The sequence below is a fragment of the Phoxinus phoxinus genome (assembly GCF_949152265.1).
Source record: "Phoxinus phoxinus genome assembly, chromosome: 9".
Lineage (NCBI taxonomy): Eukaryota > Metazoa > Chordata > Actinopteri > Cypriniformes > Leuciscidae > Phoxinus > Phoxinus phoxinus.
The window spans coordinates 30010038-30028181 of record NC_136884.1 but is presented as its reverse complement, the minus strand read 5'-3'; the positions used below and the strand labels follow the sequence as shown (position 1 = coordinate 30028181).

The 18144-nt window shown below is 39.4% G+C and overlaps 2 protein-coding genes across 2 annotated transcripts in view; both read left to right on the top strand.

Annotated features, from left to right (window-relative positions):
• Window positions 1-18144, top strand: part of LOC307004279 (uncharacterized protein) — a 72468-nt gene that overhangs the window by 15433 nt on the left and 38891 nt on the right. The window lies entirely within an intron of this gene.
• Window positions 1765-3720, top strand: LOC307004535 (zinc finger BED domain-containing protein 5-like; the record flags this gene model as incomplete). Its single annotated transcript, XM_079623853.1, has 1 exon — window positions 1765-3720. The coding sequence occupies one exon, from the start codon at window positions 1765-1767 to the stop codon at window positions 3718-3720; it is 1956 nt and encodes a 651-aa protein (XP_079479979.1).

Sequence of the window (18144 nt, the reverse complement as noted above, 5' to 3'; positions counted from 1 at the left end):
CGGGATAGTTTTATAAACTTTCGTCGGAGACAACTGGGATGCTCTGATAATCCGCTGTTACTGGTGAATGTGGCCGAACCGTCTATCTCCCGCCTCGGCCGTCATCCTCCCGTCGCGCCGACAACTGTGCCATCCTCGGCAGTGCGTGCCCACCAATGAGGGTAGGCTGCCTTGTGTGCTTATGTTATAATTATAGTAGGTAGTCCACAGTAAGTAGGCTACTAAATTCTGCAACACTCTAACGTGATTTTTTTGTTTATTTATATGATCAATATGATTCCTTAGCCAAGTAATTGAAACTATTATCTGTTCACAAAGCAGCCCCTTCCGACCACAAAAGAGACCGAGTCTTTCATGCATAAAGTCACTCGAGAAGTTGGATGTCAGTCAGACAGGTTTCAGCGCAGCCGGCGGACACGCCCCCAGCGTTTGAGAGCAGAGACCACTGCTCATTTTTTCAAGATTTTAATAGCTTATTTTATGTACTTGCCGGCTTTTTTTATCATTCAAATTTGGCTGGGTGGCTAATAACACATTTTTCTGTGATATGACAAACTCAGAACACATACTTAATTTTGACTTTACAGGGACTTTAAGTATAGCATTTTACATTACAAAACTGTATTAAAGTCAATGGGAATTTCATGTTTTGTTCTATTATAGCGCCACCAAGAGGCTCAATCCCACCTTTTTTTTATGTGTCCTCACAGTGAGCCCATACATGTGTGTCAATTTTGGTGAAAATATCTCAATTCGCTTCGGAGTTATAGACATTTATGTGAAAAAACACGTCAAAAATGACTGACACATGACTTTGATTGAACTTTACTACCCCTTACTATCAATATTTTGAGATATGGGCATTGGTGTATAGCAGTAATTCTTAAAGTGTGGTCCGAAAAGATGCCCTAAACTAGGCAAGTGTTTATAAAATCGTCACTTATTTAAGTAGATTTTTAATGCACTTGCGAAACTGTGATAACAGTTTTTGCCATTCTGTAACCCTTTTGCACGCACCGGTGTGATTAGAATGGTCAGTGCATCACGTGATCAACTGCATTCAAATGTGCTTTGGCGCGTTGGCTGGCACTGAGCCAGAGACGGCCGCGCTCAGTGCTTGTCATAAAACGTTATCACAACTATTCAATGTTTTCAACCACATGATGGTTATTTTAGGTTTCAGACTGTTAAAAATCACGTCAGTTCTAAAAAACAATGATAAAATACACACTGATGTCTATGGAAGCGGCAATAATAATCCTTTATATTATAAAAGACGACACGTTTTATTCATATCAGATACACATTGTGTAAGTAGCTTTACATTTTACCCTATTCTTCTCCCAGTTCACCAGCCACTTACGTTCATGTATTTCGGGAGAAGTGGAGGAATTGACGTGTTGTAAATCTCTGAACTGTGGCACAAACTAACATGGCGCCGCCCATCGCGCATACAGCTCAACTAACGCGATCGTTATAAAGGTGTTTATACAACAAAACACATCCACATGCACATATTTGACAATCGGAATATCGGTGTTTCATACTACAGCTAATAAATGTGTGAATATTTTGAATAAAAAAGGAAAAATGACATAAAAGCAGATCATCATTCATTCAGCGCTGTGTTGTGCTTGCGCTGTGACAAACAATGACGCGTCACCATGGAAACAATAAAGTGACAGATTGTAAATAACGGTCGCCTTGAAAAACATTTGTAAAATATTTTAAACTTACGTGTGAAAGGGTTTTAATAACGTAAAAATGGATCGGTGGCTAAACCAAAGAGGAGTCAAAAGAAAAGATCAAGCGTCCACTGAAAGCAGCAAAACTACAGCACCACAAAGGCCCACTGAAGCCGGTACCGAAGATACCGAGTCACGGCCACTGGCCACCACATTCCCGCAGACCACGGAGCTAGCGCACCGTGGAAAACCATGTGAGAAAGTTAAGCGAAAATATCACAATGAGTACATACATTTTGGATTTTCCTGGACTGGGGATCTTGAGGATCCTAGACCTCACTGTGTTTTGTGTTATGAAATATTGGCTAATGAAGCAATGAAACCATCTAAACTCAAGCGTCACTTTGAGTCTAAGCACAAAGATTGTACAGATAAACCAGTGTCATTTTTTGCGAGAAAACGTGATGAGCTTGAGCGACACATGAGTAAAAACACCTCACTGTTTTTTATGCCCGGTGAAAATGCAAAGGCTACTGAGGCATCATACAAAGTGTCTCTACTCATTGCAAAAACGGGGAAACCCCATTCAATTGGAGAGACTCTAATTAAGCCTGCTGCAGAAGTTATGGCAAACGTAATGCTAGGGAAGAAAGCTAGTGATGACATGCACAAAGTACCTCTGTCCAATGACACTGTCCAGCGACGCATAACTTCAATGTCCGAAAATGTCCAAGAGCAGCTGATCACACGATTACACCAGAGTCCCTTCTTTTCTCTTCAGCTGGACGAGTCCACAGACATTGGTAACGAGGCCAATCTTCTGTGTTTTGTGAGATACATCCATGCACGCTCAGTCGACGAGGATTTTCTCTTCTGTAAATCCCTTCCAACGAACACCACAGGAGAAGCGTTCTTTGATGCACTAAATGCCTTCATTGTGCATAATAACATTGACTGGAAATGTTGTGTTGGAGTTTGCACTGATGGTGCAACTGCGATGACAGCCAAATACAAGGGCCTGGTAACGCGTGTGCGTACTGTTGCTCCATCCGCTGTGTCAACTCATTGCTGCATTCACAGAGAACAGCTCGCGGTGAAAAAGATGCCAAGTTGCCTTAAAACTGTTTTGGACGAGGCAGTTAAAATAGTCAACTCAATCAAAGGCAAGGCCCTCAACTCGCGTCTTTTTAAAGTCCTGTGTGAAGAAATGGGGAGTGAGCACACAAAACTTCTGTTCCACACTGAAGTGCGCTGGTTATCCCGTGGCACGGTCCTGTCTCGTCTCTTTGAACTGCGCGATGAAGTAAAATTATTTCTGCACCAAGCTGGTGAACTGTATGATCGACTTCATGACTTTATGTGGCTTTCAAAACTAGCCTATCTTGCAGATATTTTCAGCACGCTCAATACAATCAACTTAGCACTGCAAGGAAAAGCGGTCACAGTCTTCACTGTACAGGACAAAATTAAAGGGGCCCGCACCAAATTAAAGCTTTGGTGCGCACGTATTGATCGCCGTGAATTTGACTGTTTCCCCACTCTAGCGGACTTTCTTCTCGAAACTGAAGAGACCCTGGGTGACGACACCGTCACAGCCATAAAGGAACATCTACAAGGCCTTCACATGCAGCTGGGAAAATACTTTCCAGAGCTAGATGTGGACTTTGAGTGGATCAGAAATCCGTTTGGCGACATCATCGAGCAATGTACCAAGCTCTCAATACAAGAAGGCAATAGTCTTGTGGACATTGCATCAGATGGAGGTCTCAAAATGTCATTCAAACAACAGCCCTTAACAGACTTCTGGGCTCAGCTCCTTCCTGAACATCCAAAGCTTGCAGAATCTGCCCTCAAAGTGCTCATGCCCTTCCCAACTACATACAACTGTGAAGTTGGGTTTTCCACACTGGTTGGTTTGAAAACAAAACAGCGCAACAGACTAAACGTGGAGCCTAGTATGAGACTGAAACTCTCCTCTTTGGAGCCAGACATTCAGAAACTGATGTGTGATAAGCAGCACCACTCGTCTCATTAATATTCAAGTTAAGTTTTAGATGGAAATCTCAAAATATAAAATCCACAGATCTATTAGTTTTGTAATGTACTAGTTTTTGTTTCATGTGTAAAATCCCAGTGATTTCAGTGATATTGGACATTTAGGGTAAAAAAAAATTCAGCATTTTATTGTTACCATAGTTACAACCCACAACCTCAGTTTTAAACTAATGGCTCTTTGGAATGAAATTAAGTGGGACCTAGGCTGTTACAGTACGTTTAATTGCAGTTTTTTTTCACATATTGTGCAGTTTGCTGTTCATATTAAGCTGCAACTCATTTCACAATTACTTTTTCAAATGAAATAAAATTCATATAATAATTTCTGATCATATCATTGCATTTGTGTTTGAATAATTAGTTTTTGACTTGAAACAGTTGCATATTAAACTTAAATTTAGCTTATCCTTCTTATTTAGTTTTTTTTGGGGGGGGGGGCGTGTTAGAGTGGGATTCTGGTAGGTGGTCCTCAGAAAAAATTTTGAAGATAAAGTGGTCCTTGGGCTGAAAAAGTTTGAGAAACACTGGTGTATAGCTATCGACCTATGTTTCCAAACTTCTGACGGTGGTTTCGTCTCGATCGGACTAGCGGTTTCGAAGATATCGCCAAATGTTTTTTAGCGCTAAATTACAACGCTGCACAAACCATATGCCGAAACCTGGCAAGTCTGGTATCGTTGGACTCGGCAACGATTCAGGAGTCTAAGAAGATGACTCCCGTGAGAATAAGTCGACCACACCCAAAGTTATAAGCATTTGAAAAAAAAAATTATCCACTAGGTGGTGCTGTTTCGAAACTTCTCAGGCTCCTTCAGGGCATTGTACTGATGACCCATACCGAGTTTCGTAAAAATTCGTTTATGCGTTCAAAAAATACAGCATTTTAGCACATAATTCAAAATGGCCGACAGACAAAATGGCCGATCTGGAAAAATTGGATATCAGTCGACTCGGCATGACGCCCTGAATCTAACGAGACCAGGTTTAGGATTATTGGACAAACCGTTCAGAAGTTATAAGCCAAAATAGCAATTTTTCATATCTCTGGACCAGTAGGTGGCGCTGTGCCGAAACGCTGCATGTAGCCTCAGGTCAGGCTTGTGATGACATGTACCAAGTTTGGTCAGAATACGATAAAGCGTTGCGGAGATACAGCCTTAAGTCTGTTTTCGCAAGCGCTACGTAAAATTTGTTTGCGTGTTATTTGATAAAGATTGGGTTTATCAAAAAGCTTTTAATAACTTTTTGTCAGCATGGTCTGAAGATGATCTGGTTCAATTTTGGTGAAAATCGGAGCAACCGTCTAGGACGAGTTCGAAAAAGTAAGCTTTTTTGAGAATTCAAAATGGCGGACAATTTTTCATGACGGAAAATGACGTCATAGGGTGCAATCAAATCGCCATGAGCTCAGGAATCAGAGGAAAAAATAATTTTGTTGATAGGCCTTACGGTTTAAAAGTTATTAGCAGTGGCGGCTTGTCCATAGGGGGCGCTGGGGCGCCGCCCCCGTCAACATTTCAGAAATTAACATGTGTAAAAACATTATATTAAAATGAAATAATATTTTTAAAAAAAATAGTTTACTCATGTGCCGGTAGTAAGAGCCTCAGAATTTAATAAAAACTGTCTTTAATCGATTAACTATTTACTATTTTCAATACGTTTCATGGGCGAGGGACGCCGGACACATGGGTGTCTATTGAGTACACAAATTCTCGGGCAGCATGTGACCTGAAGCTGGTCTCTGATTGGTTTCTTAAAGATCCTCCTCGGGGCGCAAGTCGTTGCGTCCCTGGCCAATCATAATTGGATACATGTTATTTTATCCAATCTGATTGGTTCTCGTCACCTGTCATTCAACTGTACGCGGCGAGAAATAACCTTGCTTGCTACTAGGCTGATCACTTTTTATTACGCAATGGCAGCAGCTAATCCAAATTCTGTTATTTATTTACACACAAAAAACCTTTCTCAAGACTTTCGCTTGAAGAAAAAAAAAAAAGATTAAGGATCTCGGACCGGAACAACCAGATTTACACATCCAGCAGCAGGCAAGTGACAGAGGACGACAATATCATTACAAACGGAGCTTTACGCGCGCTTGTTACGAGAAACGGAGCTGGCTGACTGGATGTGATGTTAGCAATGCCCTGTTTTGTTTTCCCTGTCTTCTTTTTCAAAGTGTGATTGTGGCTTACAGCTTATGAAACTCACAAAATCTAAATGTCATAAAGCTTTTCTGCTGAAGGAAGCATTAAGTGCTCTGATGTCCTGGAAGTCCAGTGTCAATGCAGCCGTCTACCAGGACATTTAGAGCACTTCATGCTTCCTTCAGCAGAAAAGCTTTATGAAGATGCTTTATGAAGATGAAGATGATTTTCAGCAGGATTTTCACCTTCCCACACTGCCAAAATAACCAAAACATGGTTCAATGACCACGGGATTACCGTGTCACTACTACAGTGTGATTTCATGTAACGTTAATATTCTAATTTTCAAAAAATTATTTCGTGGGTTCCATAAGCTGTAAGCCATAATCATCAAAATTATAACAAATCAAGGCTTAAAATATCTCACTTTGCAAGCAATGAGCCTTTTTTAAATAAAATTAGTTTCACATTTTAAGTTGAATTCCTAAAATAATTTAACTTTTCCATGATATTCAAATTTTTGGAAAGGGACTGTATATAAAGGAGAGCAACATTATGTTCAAGTAGGAAACATGCTTTTTGTTACTACTTTGTTGGTCTGAAATAAAAAAATAATAAAAAGAGATCAAAATAGCTTTTTTGTTTCTGCTTTGTATCCCCCCCCCCCCCCTCAAATAAAAAATGCGCCCCCCCCAAAAATAATTATCACCAGCCGTCACTGGTTATTAGCATACAATTTCTGAAACTTTGGACAGGTGGTGGCGCTAGAGGGAATGAGTTAGAAACACCAAAATTGGTGTATTTGATGTTGGGACTGTCCTCTATCAGAATGTCAAAGCAAAACAACTTTCCCGCATACGCTTCTATGGGCTACCATAGACTCCCAGTCGGAAGAAGAAGAAGAAGAGCGGGAACAGATACAATAGGTGCCCGCACCTTCAGTGCTTGGCCCCTAAAAACCCGGGTCATGACCCCTTTAAATAATGTGCTTTTTTGCCATTTGTTGTGTATCTTTGGATTATGTTGTGTTGTGAATAAATCCAAACAATCAAAAAGCCATTATTTTTTAAATCTCCTCATTCTTTGTTCAAGGTTCCTCATAATAATAGTGCCTGAGAGCTCTACAGGGCCTGAAATAGCTCCCTCTGACGTAAATGGCATGTATAGCTAAGTTCACATCAATGGTGTGGTAGGCTGCCCTTAATAGCAAAACGTGTTTGATGTAGGCTACGTAGCCATATTATCACCGTTACTCTACTCGTGCTTTGGTGCTCTATGTGCTTTTTTATATACTTAAGCATATGGTGATTTTTCTTAAGTATTTAAGTGTTTGAAATACTCTAAATACACTCCCTCTAAATATTTTGTTACAAACTACATTTTATTTTTTCCACACCTGCAAAATACAAAAAAGTATTAAAAGTATACACAAAAGTAATTAAATACGTATTTAAAATACATTTAATTGAAATACTGCCCATGTCTGAGACCAAGATGAAGTCAGGTTCAATTTGGACTGGGTGTGTTGGGATTTTCAGCTGCCTTTCCAGGTCGACTGTCATCACCCAGTCTCGGGCCGTGCAAAACCTACAGAGCAGTTTTTCGATGTTTTCTCTGGCTTTTGTCCTTCACTTCCCCCCTGTCCTCACAACAATCCCTGCGCCGGACACTTTGGCATCTCTGGATCCAGAGTACTGCAGGTGTTCCCTGTGTCCGTGCAGCGATGAACTCTGAGCTTATTAATTAATAATGAATTACTTTACTCGTAACATCAAAAAGTAATCTGATTACGTAATGCACATTACTTGTAATTAAAGGGGTGGTTCAGGATTTTGGACATCGGACCTCATTTTCAAGTTAGCCTGGTTGTTATTCATCAGTGGAGACAGTTTTCAAAAAAATTTATCCAGTCCTTCCAGTTGCATAGTTCGCCGATGCTAGGCTAGCGCGAGTCAACAGTATCTGCTAGCCTGCCATTAAAAACAGTTTTACCCACTCCACAGTACACCAAAAGAAAATAAATTATAACGCCAGACTGTCGATGTAAATGTCTATTGAGAGAATAATGTTAGAAATCAAAGTACCGGTACTCTTACATCTCAATGATCGCATTACATTTACAGGAACTAAAGTGTCTTTTCACTGTTACGCCGACGACACGCAGATTTATCTGCCTGTGAAAGAACTAAACTCAAACTTTGTTTTTTCAAAAATGGATTACTGTAATTCCCTCTATTTCGGTGTGGATACTGGAGCAATTATGCGTCTTCAGAAAATTCAAAACGCGGCAGCAAAAATGTTAATGTCGGCTAAGAAATATGATGCTGTGACGCCACTTCTAATTTCACTTAAGTGAAATCTGTCAGTTTATCTGTCAAACCTGGTCACACTTTACACCCCTCCTAGATCCCTGAGATCGGAGAACAAACAACTGCTGTGCACTACCAGGACTAAGTATAAACCTAGAGTTGACAGAGCCTTTTCTCGAGTAGGTCCTAAACTGTGGAATGACCTTCCTATGTCCATTAGATCAGTCACATCCTTATACATATTCAAACCAATGCTGAAACAACATCTTCTAAATTCCTATGATAAATAATTGTATATTGCTTATTGTCTATGTGTGATATGTGTTTTTCTATTTTATCTTTTTGTTCTGTGTTGTTATAAACCCTAAATGCTGCAATTGTGGAGGGGATCATAGTGCAGGATACGGTGGTTGTCAGGTACGGAAAAAGGCCGTCAAAGTTCAAAATGTTAAAATGACAGAAGGTATAACATATGCTGAGGCATTGAAGAAAGTAGAGAAGACTCCTAACACAACTGAAACTAGGAATGAAGAAATTCATTCTATACAACAGAGGAAAGAGCAAAAAGATAGAAAGGTAGTAGTGGATGATAAGGTAGCATTTGTAGCATTTATTGCTGAAGTAGTGAACTGTTCAGCTCAAACTGAAAGCAGAACAGAAAGAATCAAAATTATTGTCAGAGCTGCAGAAAAGTACTTGGATCTGGGGAATGTTACTGTTGACATGATCAATGAAAGGCTCAAGATTCCAACATTAAATAGTCAAGTAGAAAGTAGTCAGACAACATGTGGTGGATCTTAATGGTGTTAAAGGAACACTCCGACTTTTTGGGACTTTATCCTATTCAACTTATCCCCCAGAGTTAGATGGGGGATAAGTCTCCGTGTGTGCTATGAGTCTGTTTGACGCACCCACCGCTAGCCTAGCTTAGCACAAAGACTGGATGTAAATGGTTGCAGCTAGCATACTAATCCAAATAAGTGACAAAATAACGCAAACATTTTCCTATTTACATGTTGTGATTTGTATAGTCACATAGTGTACAAAAAACAAAGTCAAATGAGACACAGACATATTTTAACCGTATAAATACTGGGAACTATATTCTCTGAAGGCGAAGCACTGCTACTTGGGCGGAGTGATAACCGCAGCACCTGAGACGCGCCGTGGTGAGGAGCAGAGAGTTCGTTCAGAGCGCGTCTCAGGTGCGCTGCGGTTATCACTCCGCCCTATATTCAGGGGATATAGTTCCCAGTATTTATACGGTTAAAATATGTCTGTTTCATGTGATTTTTTTTTTTGCACACTCTGTGACTATATAAATCACAACATGTAAATAGGAAAATGTTTGCGTTATTTTGTCACTTATTTGGATTAGTATGCTAGCTGCAACTATTTACATCCAGTCTTTGTGCTAAGCTAGGCTAGCGGTGGGTACGTCAAACAGACTTATAGCACGCACGGAGATGAAAAAGGTATGTGTAGCATGACGGTCTATCGCCCCTCCCACTCGTAATTGTTTAATGTGTGGCCAATGGCCCGGCACCCAGTGTGAATAAGAGCACAGCCTACCTGCTGTTTTGGCATGCGTCATCGTCCGGGGCCATGACGTCATCCATGTGCCCTGCTGCGGGTTAATCGAGTGCACGGCAAACTGTGTTGCGGTTCGTAAAAGCTCACCGAAGTTGCTGGCCTCTGGCAGTGCTGTAGGCCGGTCTGGGTGCTGTTGGGAGTTGTATGTGGACATTTGAGACAGTGTAGATTCGTCTGCGCTGGTGAGTGTTGTCGGAGGCATTCGGCCGTATTCCTCTCATATTGATCCCGGGACAGCGTGCTCCGTTGCATGCGACAAGGACAATATCGTCATTCTGAACGAGAGTTATCTGCCTGGTGCTTCATTGTGGAGCCTGTTTGCGCTGTGCCTTACCAGCTGCTGTTCTGCTTATGTGCTGTTCTGCTTATGTGCTGTTCTGTTTTTGTTCTGTTTGGCGCGGTTTCACACCAAGTGAATGGTTCTAGTGAATCGTTTCCAGTGAATCATCCGAGTGAACTGTTTTGTGAGAAACCCTTCAAGTAATCCATTCCAGTGAATCACCGAGCGAACTGTTTTGTGGAGACATATCCAGCTGCATACCCGCAGCACCACCAGTTTCAGAACCCCAGCGCCAGAACCGGAAGTGAGGGGCGGAATTATTTACAATGAGACAAGCATGTAAACGATGACAGAATTTTCACTAATTTGAAGAATGTAAACCCTTTCACACGTAAGTTTAAAATATTCTAATTGACACCCCCCCCCCCCCCCCCCAGCGTGAGTTTTTCAAGGCGACCGTTATTTCGAATCTGTGACTTTATGGTTTCCATGGTGACGCGTCACTGCTTGTCACGTGACACAGCGCAACCACAACACAGCGCTGAATGAATGATGATCTGCTTTTATGTAATTTTTCCTTTTTTATTCTAAATATTCATTACTTCAACTTACATATTTGTTGAGTCTCTTTTCTGTCTCTGCTTACTGAAAAAGGTGTATACGGGTGATTCTTAGACTATGGGCACTTTTATGTACTTTTAAAAATAACATATAATTTTGGACAAATTCCTCTTTCTTTGTTAAACTAACAATAAAACCTCCTTACATTTATTTTACTACCTTTCTATTATGATTTTTTCATACTTTTCAACCTTCTTATAGCTGTAAAAATCACTGTTTTCTCCTTGTCGCACACCCAGGCTTTTTAACTTCAACAATGAAAATACAGTTTAAAAATATGACTTATCTGGTAACTATTAATATACCTAAATTAAGTAATAGTAAAATAATTAAAATACATTATAGTATTTAATGTGAGACCACTATCAATATTACTTTTTATACAAAATATAGCTGTCGCACAGTATTGGTGTCATTTCCACCACAACACTGTAATGTCCCTTTAAAAAGTTTGTGTGAAAGATTGTTTAGGTGGTTTCTATGGAAATGGTCAGTGACATCACAGCACATGTTGGACATGGAGGCAATTTTAAATTTTCATCAAGAACAAAAGAAGAAAAATCAAGGTAAATATTGCTTGATCAGTTAATATATTTATTCTACGTCATTTCCAAACATGCTGTACCTTCAAGGGTGTTTTTAAAAAGTTAAAAATTTTAAGTTAAATAAGTGTATTTTACATACATTAAATGCTAAGTATTAATTCAAAGCTAATCAGTGAAGCTATCTTCCATTTTTTCATGAAAAACTACAGAAATGTCATTTCCACCACAGTCATTTCCACCGCACTGCCCTCTGTGGTGGAAATGACAGCATGTGGTGGAAATGACATTTATGGTTACAAAGTACAATTGATATAGATAGCAAGAGTAGATTTGTGCAATACTTTTTATATTATAATAAATTATAATACTTTTGATATTTGTATTTATATTATGATATTATTTTTATTTCTAAATTATACTTTAATATTCATTTATTTCATTTAGATGCCACCTAAGACAACAAAAGAAAGGTCACAGGCCTATAGGGACAAAATAAAAGCTGACCCTATAAAATATGAAGAGAGACTTAAAAGAGACAGGGAGAGATACCTGAGGAAAAAAGAAAAAGGAGTAGTAAGAGCAATTGCAGATCTGTCAAAGCGGGAGCACCGCAAACAAAGGAGACAATGGAGAATGAATCAAAGAAATAGACGAGAGGAGATTAAAAAAAACCTCACAATGCAGGCCTACCTTTCCACCACCACACCACCACACTCTCCTGATGTTGCCTTGCAGCCAGAACATGATGTTGACCTGCCCCCCACACCACCTTCTGCCCAATCTCAATCCCAAAAACAGAGGGGAAGGAAGAGGGTAGCAAGAAACCGTCAAAAAGTGTATCAAGCACTATATGAGAGTAACGCCAAGCTTGAGAAAGCTTTGCGAAAGGCACAGAAATACCGTCAGCGGTATAATAGACTGATGGAAAAAAAAAGGCAGGCTGACTCTCCAAATACAAAATCCAAACGGCAAATGGTAACAGCACCTAGCACTCTACGAAGAACTTTAGTTTTTCACAATGCCATGATCAGTGAACTGAGAGACAAATATAAAAATCTCCAATCAGACAGAGATAAACAAATTATTTCCAAAATAATGGCAGGAAAAGTCCTTAAGAAGTATCGACTACTGAAAATGGCTGAAAGGGAATTTGGCTTTTCACCCAGAAGAATGAGAAGTAATGAAAAAAGGACAACAGCTCTTACTTACACACGGAAGAAACAAAAGAACAGCATTAGCCCAGCCACAGAAGAAAAAATCAAACAGTTCTTAGAAAGAGATGAGAATAGCAGAGCATCAACTGGAAAAAAGGACACTGTGACCAAGAAAAAGACAAAAAGACAAAAACGATTCCTGAATGAGCCTCTGGAAAAACTCCATAAGAAGTTCCGGAAGGAGTATCCTGACATCAGGATTTCTAACAGTGAGTTCTGTAAGAGACGTCCATTTTGGATTGTAAAGCCCACAGTTAAGGATAGAGACACATGCCTTTGCAAGACCCATGCCAATCTGCAGAGTATGGCAGACAAGCTGCTTTATCACAAAGTCATCAAAAGCAGCAACATTGAAGATTTGATTGTATCCCTGTGTTGTTCACCAAAATATACCAAGCAATGTATGTACAGGGAATGTACCGTTTGTGAAGCTAAAGAATTGGAAATCTCAACCTTTGACCCTGGGACCCAAACATTTTGGTATGAATGGAAGGGAAAAGCTGAGGAGAGACTGAAGAAAAAGAAAGATGGTAGTGAAGAAAAATTCACAGTCCATTTGACAGTTAAAGAGAAGGTTATGGGTACTTTCCATACTTTGCTTGAAGATTTTTCCATGGGACTAAAAGAAAAATTGGGGAAGCATGTCTACAACATCAGACACCAGTATGCTGCTCTTCGTGGTTTGAAAGAAAATCTGAGCGAAGATGAGGTTGTCCTGCATATTGACTTTGCAGAGAATTTTCTCTGCAAGTACAGCAGTGAAATTCAAGCAGTACATTTTGGAGATTCCCATAAACAGGCCTCACTTCACACGGGTGTGGCCTACACCAAAAACAGTGTCATCTCAGTCTGCTCAATCAGCTCATCTTTTCGTCATGACCCCTGTGCTATTTGGGCACATCTATCAAAAGTTCTCACTTTCCTGAAGGATCAATACCCCACTCTTTCAGTGCTGCATGTGGTCAGTGATGGGCCAACCACCCAATACCGCTCAAAAAAGAATTTCTATTTCTTCACCAACATTCCATATCAGATGGGCTGGAAGAAACTGACTTGGAACTTTCTGGAGGCTGGCCACGGAAAAGGCCCTGCTGATGGGATAGGAGCAGCAGTGAAAAGAAGAGCTGATGACATCATAGCTAGAGGGAAGGACATACCAAATGCTCGGGTACTCTTTGAGGAGCTTCAGCAGCAAAAGTCTGCCACAGAGCTCTTCTATGTTGAGCCAGAAGAAATTGAGTCTATGGACATTCTTGTGCCGTCCGAGCTACAAACAATCCGTGGCACAATGAAGATACATCAGGTAATGGTTGACAGTTGACTCCAAACAAATAATTGTTGCTACTAAGTTCATGTCTTAACAGTTTTTTTCTCCTTTCAGATAATCTCTGCTAGCCCAAGCCAAATGTCATGGAGAATCCTCAGTTGCTTTTGCTCTGCAACTCATGACTGCAAATGTTTCAATCCAGAAACAGTCATGTTCCAGCACTGGGACAAACCTTCCCCCTCAACCAGTACATCGCATCCTGACACACCTCAAATAGGTCTGCTGCACATTGTGGACTTGAATGAGGGACTCATTGGTCAGTGGTGTGCTGTGAAGTATGATGGAGATATTTATCCTGGTATCATACAGGATACTGATGTCTACAGTGGCGCTCTGGTTAAAACCATGAGCAGTGCTGGACTCAATCGTTTTTTTTGGCCTCTAAGGGATGACATAATCTGGTACCAAACCAGGAATATTATAGGCCTTATCCCTGAGCCTGTACCAGTCACCAAACGTCACAAGGAAATTAATGTGTCTGTTTGGAAAGAAATCTGTGAAACACTTAATTAGATTTGGCCTTGAATCACATCACATCACACACACACACACATGCAAACTCTCTCTCTCTCACACTCACACACACGCGCAAACTCTCTCTCTCTCTCTCTCTCTCTCTCTCTCTCTCTCACACGCACGCACACACACACACACACACACACACACACACACACACACACACACACACACACACACACACACACACACACACACACACACACACACACACACACACACACACACACACATTCAAGGTGCTCAAAATTTGTCCACATTCCACATCTCTGTTTAAATGATACAGTTTCAGGTGTTCTTTACAGTTGCTCTTTACAGAAGATGAGTGTTAATTTTTTTGTTGCATCATTATATTGTTGCCTTGCCATCAGTTGTGTCAGTTATTTACCGTATGCACTGTAACCGTTCATCTGTGAGACAAATCAGTTGTATACATCAAACTCAGTACTACACTAAAAACAGGTGTAGTTATGTTTAATGACTTTGTGAATTGATTTTTCTGAGTGTGATGAGTTTAAGAGTTTTTCTAATAAATATCACTGTTTCTCTACATTCACGTTAATTCATTGTCATTTCCACCACCACACACATTTTTTTAAAAATATTAAAAAAGTTCTCATCACACATTAAAAATATATCCACAATTTACAAGATCATGCTCTACTTAATATAAAAATTCAAGTTATTTATTTTCTAATAAGCTCTTGCCCAAAACAATATTAAATCTCAGAGTGTGACAGGTGTACAGTTCAGCATTTGGTCATTAGGGGAGTTAATTTATCTCATTGACAAATGTATAATTATTGTACATTGTGGAAAAAATGATAAAACTAGTTACAAAAATGATCTTAGACAAATCTTGAGTGGCATAAGTTATTCTATTTTTAAATAACAGCTGTATATTGAGATGTGGTGGAAATGACATTTGTTTATTGCAGGTCGTAAAAAAGTTAAAATATTAACAATTTCTCTTGTAATCTAAGTTTGTCCTCTTACAGACCTTAAAACTAGACAAATTATTTAAACTTATGAGACTGTATTAAGTGACTTTTGAACAAGTTTTTTTTATTCAACTTCACAAGCCTAAAAGTGCCCCTAGTTGAAGAAACGCCCATACATTGTATAAGCTACCATTGACTAAACATTGGGGATTAGTCTACAATAACTACAAATTAATTTAATATATATTCCTTCTGGAGATTCCCGAATGTTTTGTTCAAATATTTGACTTGCTGTATCCACATTATAATATAGGATCTACAGATGTACACTACTCTGCATTGTGAAAAGCCAGTGTCAAGGTCCAGCACACTTCTGAATGATTGGTGACAGTTTTCATAATTACTTTAACAATGTTATGTGTCACTTTACAATAGTTTGTGGCATTTTCTCTCATGCTAGTTTACAACTATTTGAAATACCTGATTGGTAAGTGTCAATTTGTGGTGCACAAACAACATACTCCTGCTTGTAAGTAGTACCACTTTAATAAGAACATTTTACTAAAATAGCTAAATAGTTTCTATATTCTTGTATAGTTACAAATGACAGCTTAACTGTCCTATATACAAATAGAAATAAATGTGTTATCATAACAACTGTATTTACAATATGTAGGTAAATACATTGTAAAAATTATTATAAAAAAAGAACCATAGTTAATATAAATGCATAGCCTACAACGGACCACGATATTAAAAATATGGTGAAGCCCAATGTTTCTGTACCTTAATGTATCATTATAACATGCGTATAAAGTATGACGTTTCGTGTGTAATAAAAGTATACCGTTTTGTGTCTAAGCAAATTACGCTCCAAAACGCGTTACTCGGTTTAGAACGTAAGCTCCGCACCTCACTTCCGGTTCTGGCGCTGGTGTTAGAACGTAAGCTCCGCCCCTTGCTTCCGGTTCTGGCGCTGGGGTTCTGAAACTGGTGGTGCTGCGGGTCTGCAGCTGGATACTATAGGTTTTGTGAGAAACCTTTCAAGTAACCCATTCTGAGTGAATCATTTCCAGTGAATCATCCGAGCGAACTGTTTTGTGAGAAACCCTTCAAGTAACCCATTCTGAGTGAATCATTGTAGGTGAACTGTTTTGGGTGAGCCGCATCAGGTGAATCGTTTCCATGAACCAGTTCCACTGACGGTGACTTGTAACCGTGGTATGTTTTGAGTTTAGTTTGTCTTTTTGTTTATTACTTTGATTTATGTTAAGGAGCGAGTGTTTTCTGAATTTGTATTTGTTTCCTACTCAATTGCTGTGTTGGTAAATTTATATATTATTTTTGGTTGACATATGCTGCTGAAATTGTGATTTTGTTTATAGTTTTCTTATTTTGTGACGACCAGATCGGGACCAAGGAGTTGGTCCCCTCTTGAAATTGTAAACAATATAATTTTTGTTTATATATATCATTTTTGCTTACATGTTATTTTTGTTGTATATCACTGGTTAATGTATTTTTTTTCCTTTTGTTTGTTGGCAGGTCCTGGGCGCACAGGGGGCAGACGAGTGACCGAATTGGGTGGTGGTGTCCTCACTGTGTGTCGTGGTCTTCTCTGACATGAGTCGTTGAGTGTGCTGTGCTGGTGTGCGTGCACTGAGTAGAGTAATTACCAAAAAGGTGATATCCTGAGACTGCCCCCTGGATGTGTCCAGGTCCCTCCACAGCCAACATTAGGATTGTAAATTGAAGTGATTGCTGGTCAACACCTTTTTAATGACAAATGTCTTTTAATGCTGAATGAAATAAACGTACATCTATTTTTGCAATTTATCTGTGTCTCTGACTCAACGTGATTAGGACCTGTGCGTTCCTTTTACATTAGAGTTACCGTTAGATTCCTGGGGTGAAATTCCCCAGGTGGCGTAGTCGAAAGTAGGTAAATTAGAACTGCCTGAGCGAGCACCGCTTTGCCACATTTGTATGGACTTATCTAACTCTGGGGGATACGTTGAATAGGCTAAAGTCCCAAAAAGTCGGAGTGTTCCTTTAACTATCTTGCAATGGAATGCAAGAAGTTTAATTTCAAATGGACAGGAGTTTAAGAAATTTATAGCAAATCAAGAGAAAGGCCCAGATATAATATGTATACAGGAAACTTGGCTTAAACCACAATTCAACTATCTTATAAATGGTTATATTACTATTCGGCAGAGGTGGGACAAAGTCATTGTTATGCAAGTCACAAGTAAGTCTCAAGTCTTTGCCCTCGAGTCCCGAGTCAAGTCGAGTCCAAGATGAGGCAAGTCCCGAGTCGAGTCAAAAGTCAAAGCCAACAAGTCTCAAGTCGAGTCCAAAGTCCTACCATTTTAGTTTCGAGTCATTTCAAGTCCTCTTATCACAGAAATAAAATGTATACAAATCATGTATGTCTGTAAGATTTGTATTTATTTAAACCTATTTTTATACAATGACATTAATCAAATACAGTAAAAAAAAACTGAAAATTAAATTTTCACAAAAAATGCTTGTATTTGCAGGTCTACTGCTGACTCATCTCTCATTGATACAGTAAATATGCAGCAGCTAGTAAGTTACGGTCACTAAAAACTATTATTCTTGATATCTGTAACAGAGAAGAATATGAAACGGATGTCAGAAAATCCCTTATAGCCACACATGTTGTATTTGAAACTACTCTTTACTCATATCAATATTTTTGTGTTAATATTCATTGTCTATTGTACACTAATACGGTATACGATAATACATTTCAGTTTAAGTGAATGCAATATTAAGAATATTTTCACTGCTTCAAAAGTCATTAGAAAGCCCTTTCCCTTAAGAAACTGAAGTGGGTGGACAAAGTTCACAACTTCCTTACTTGAGTAAAAGTACTGATACT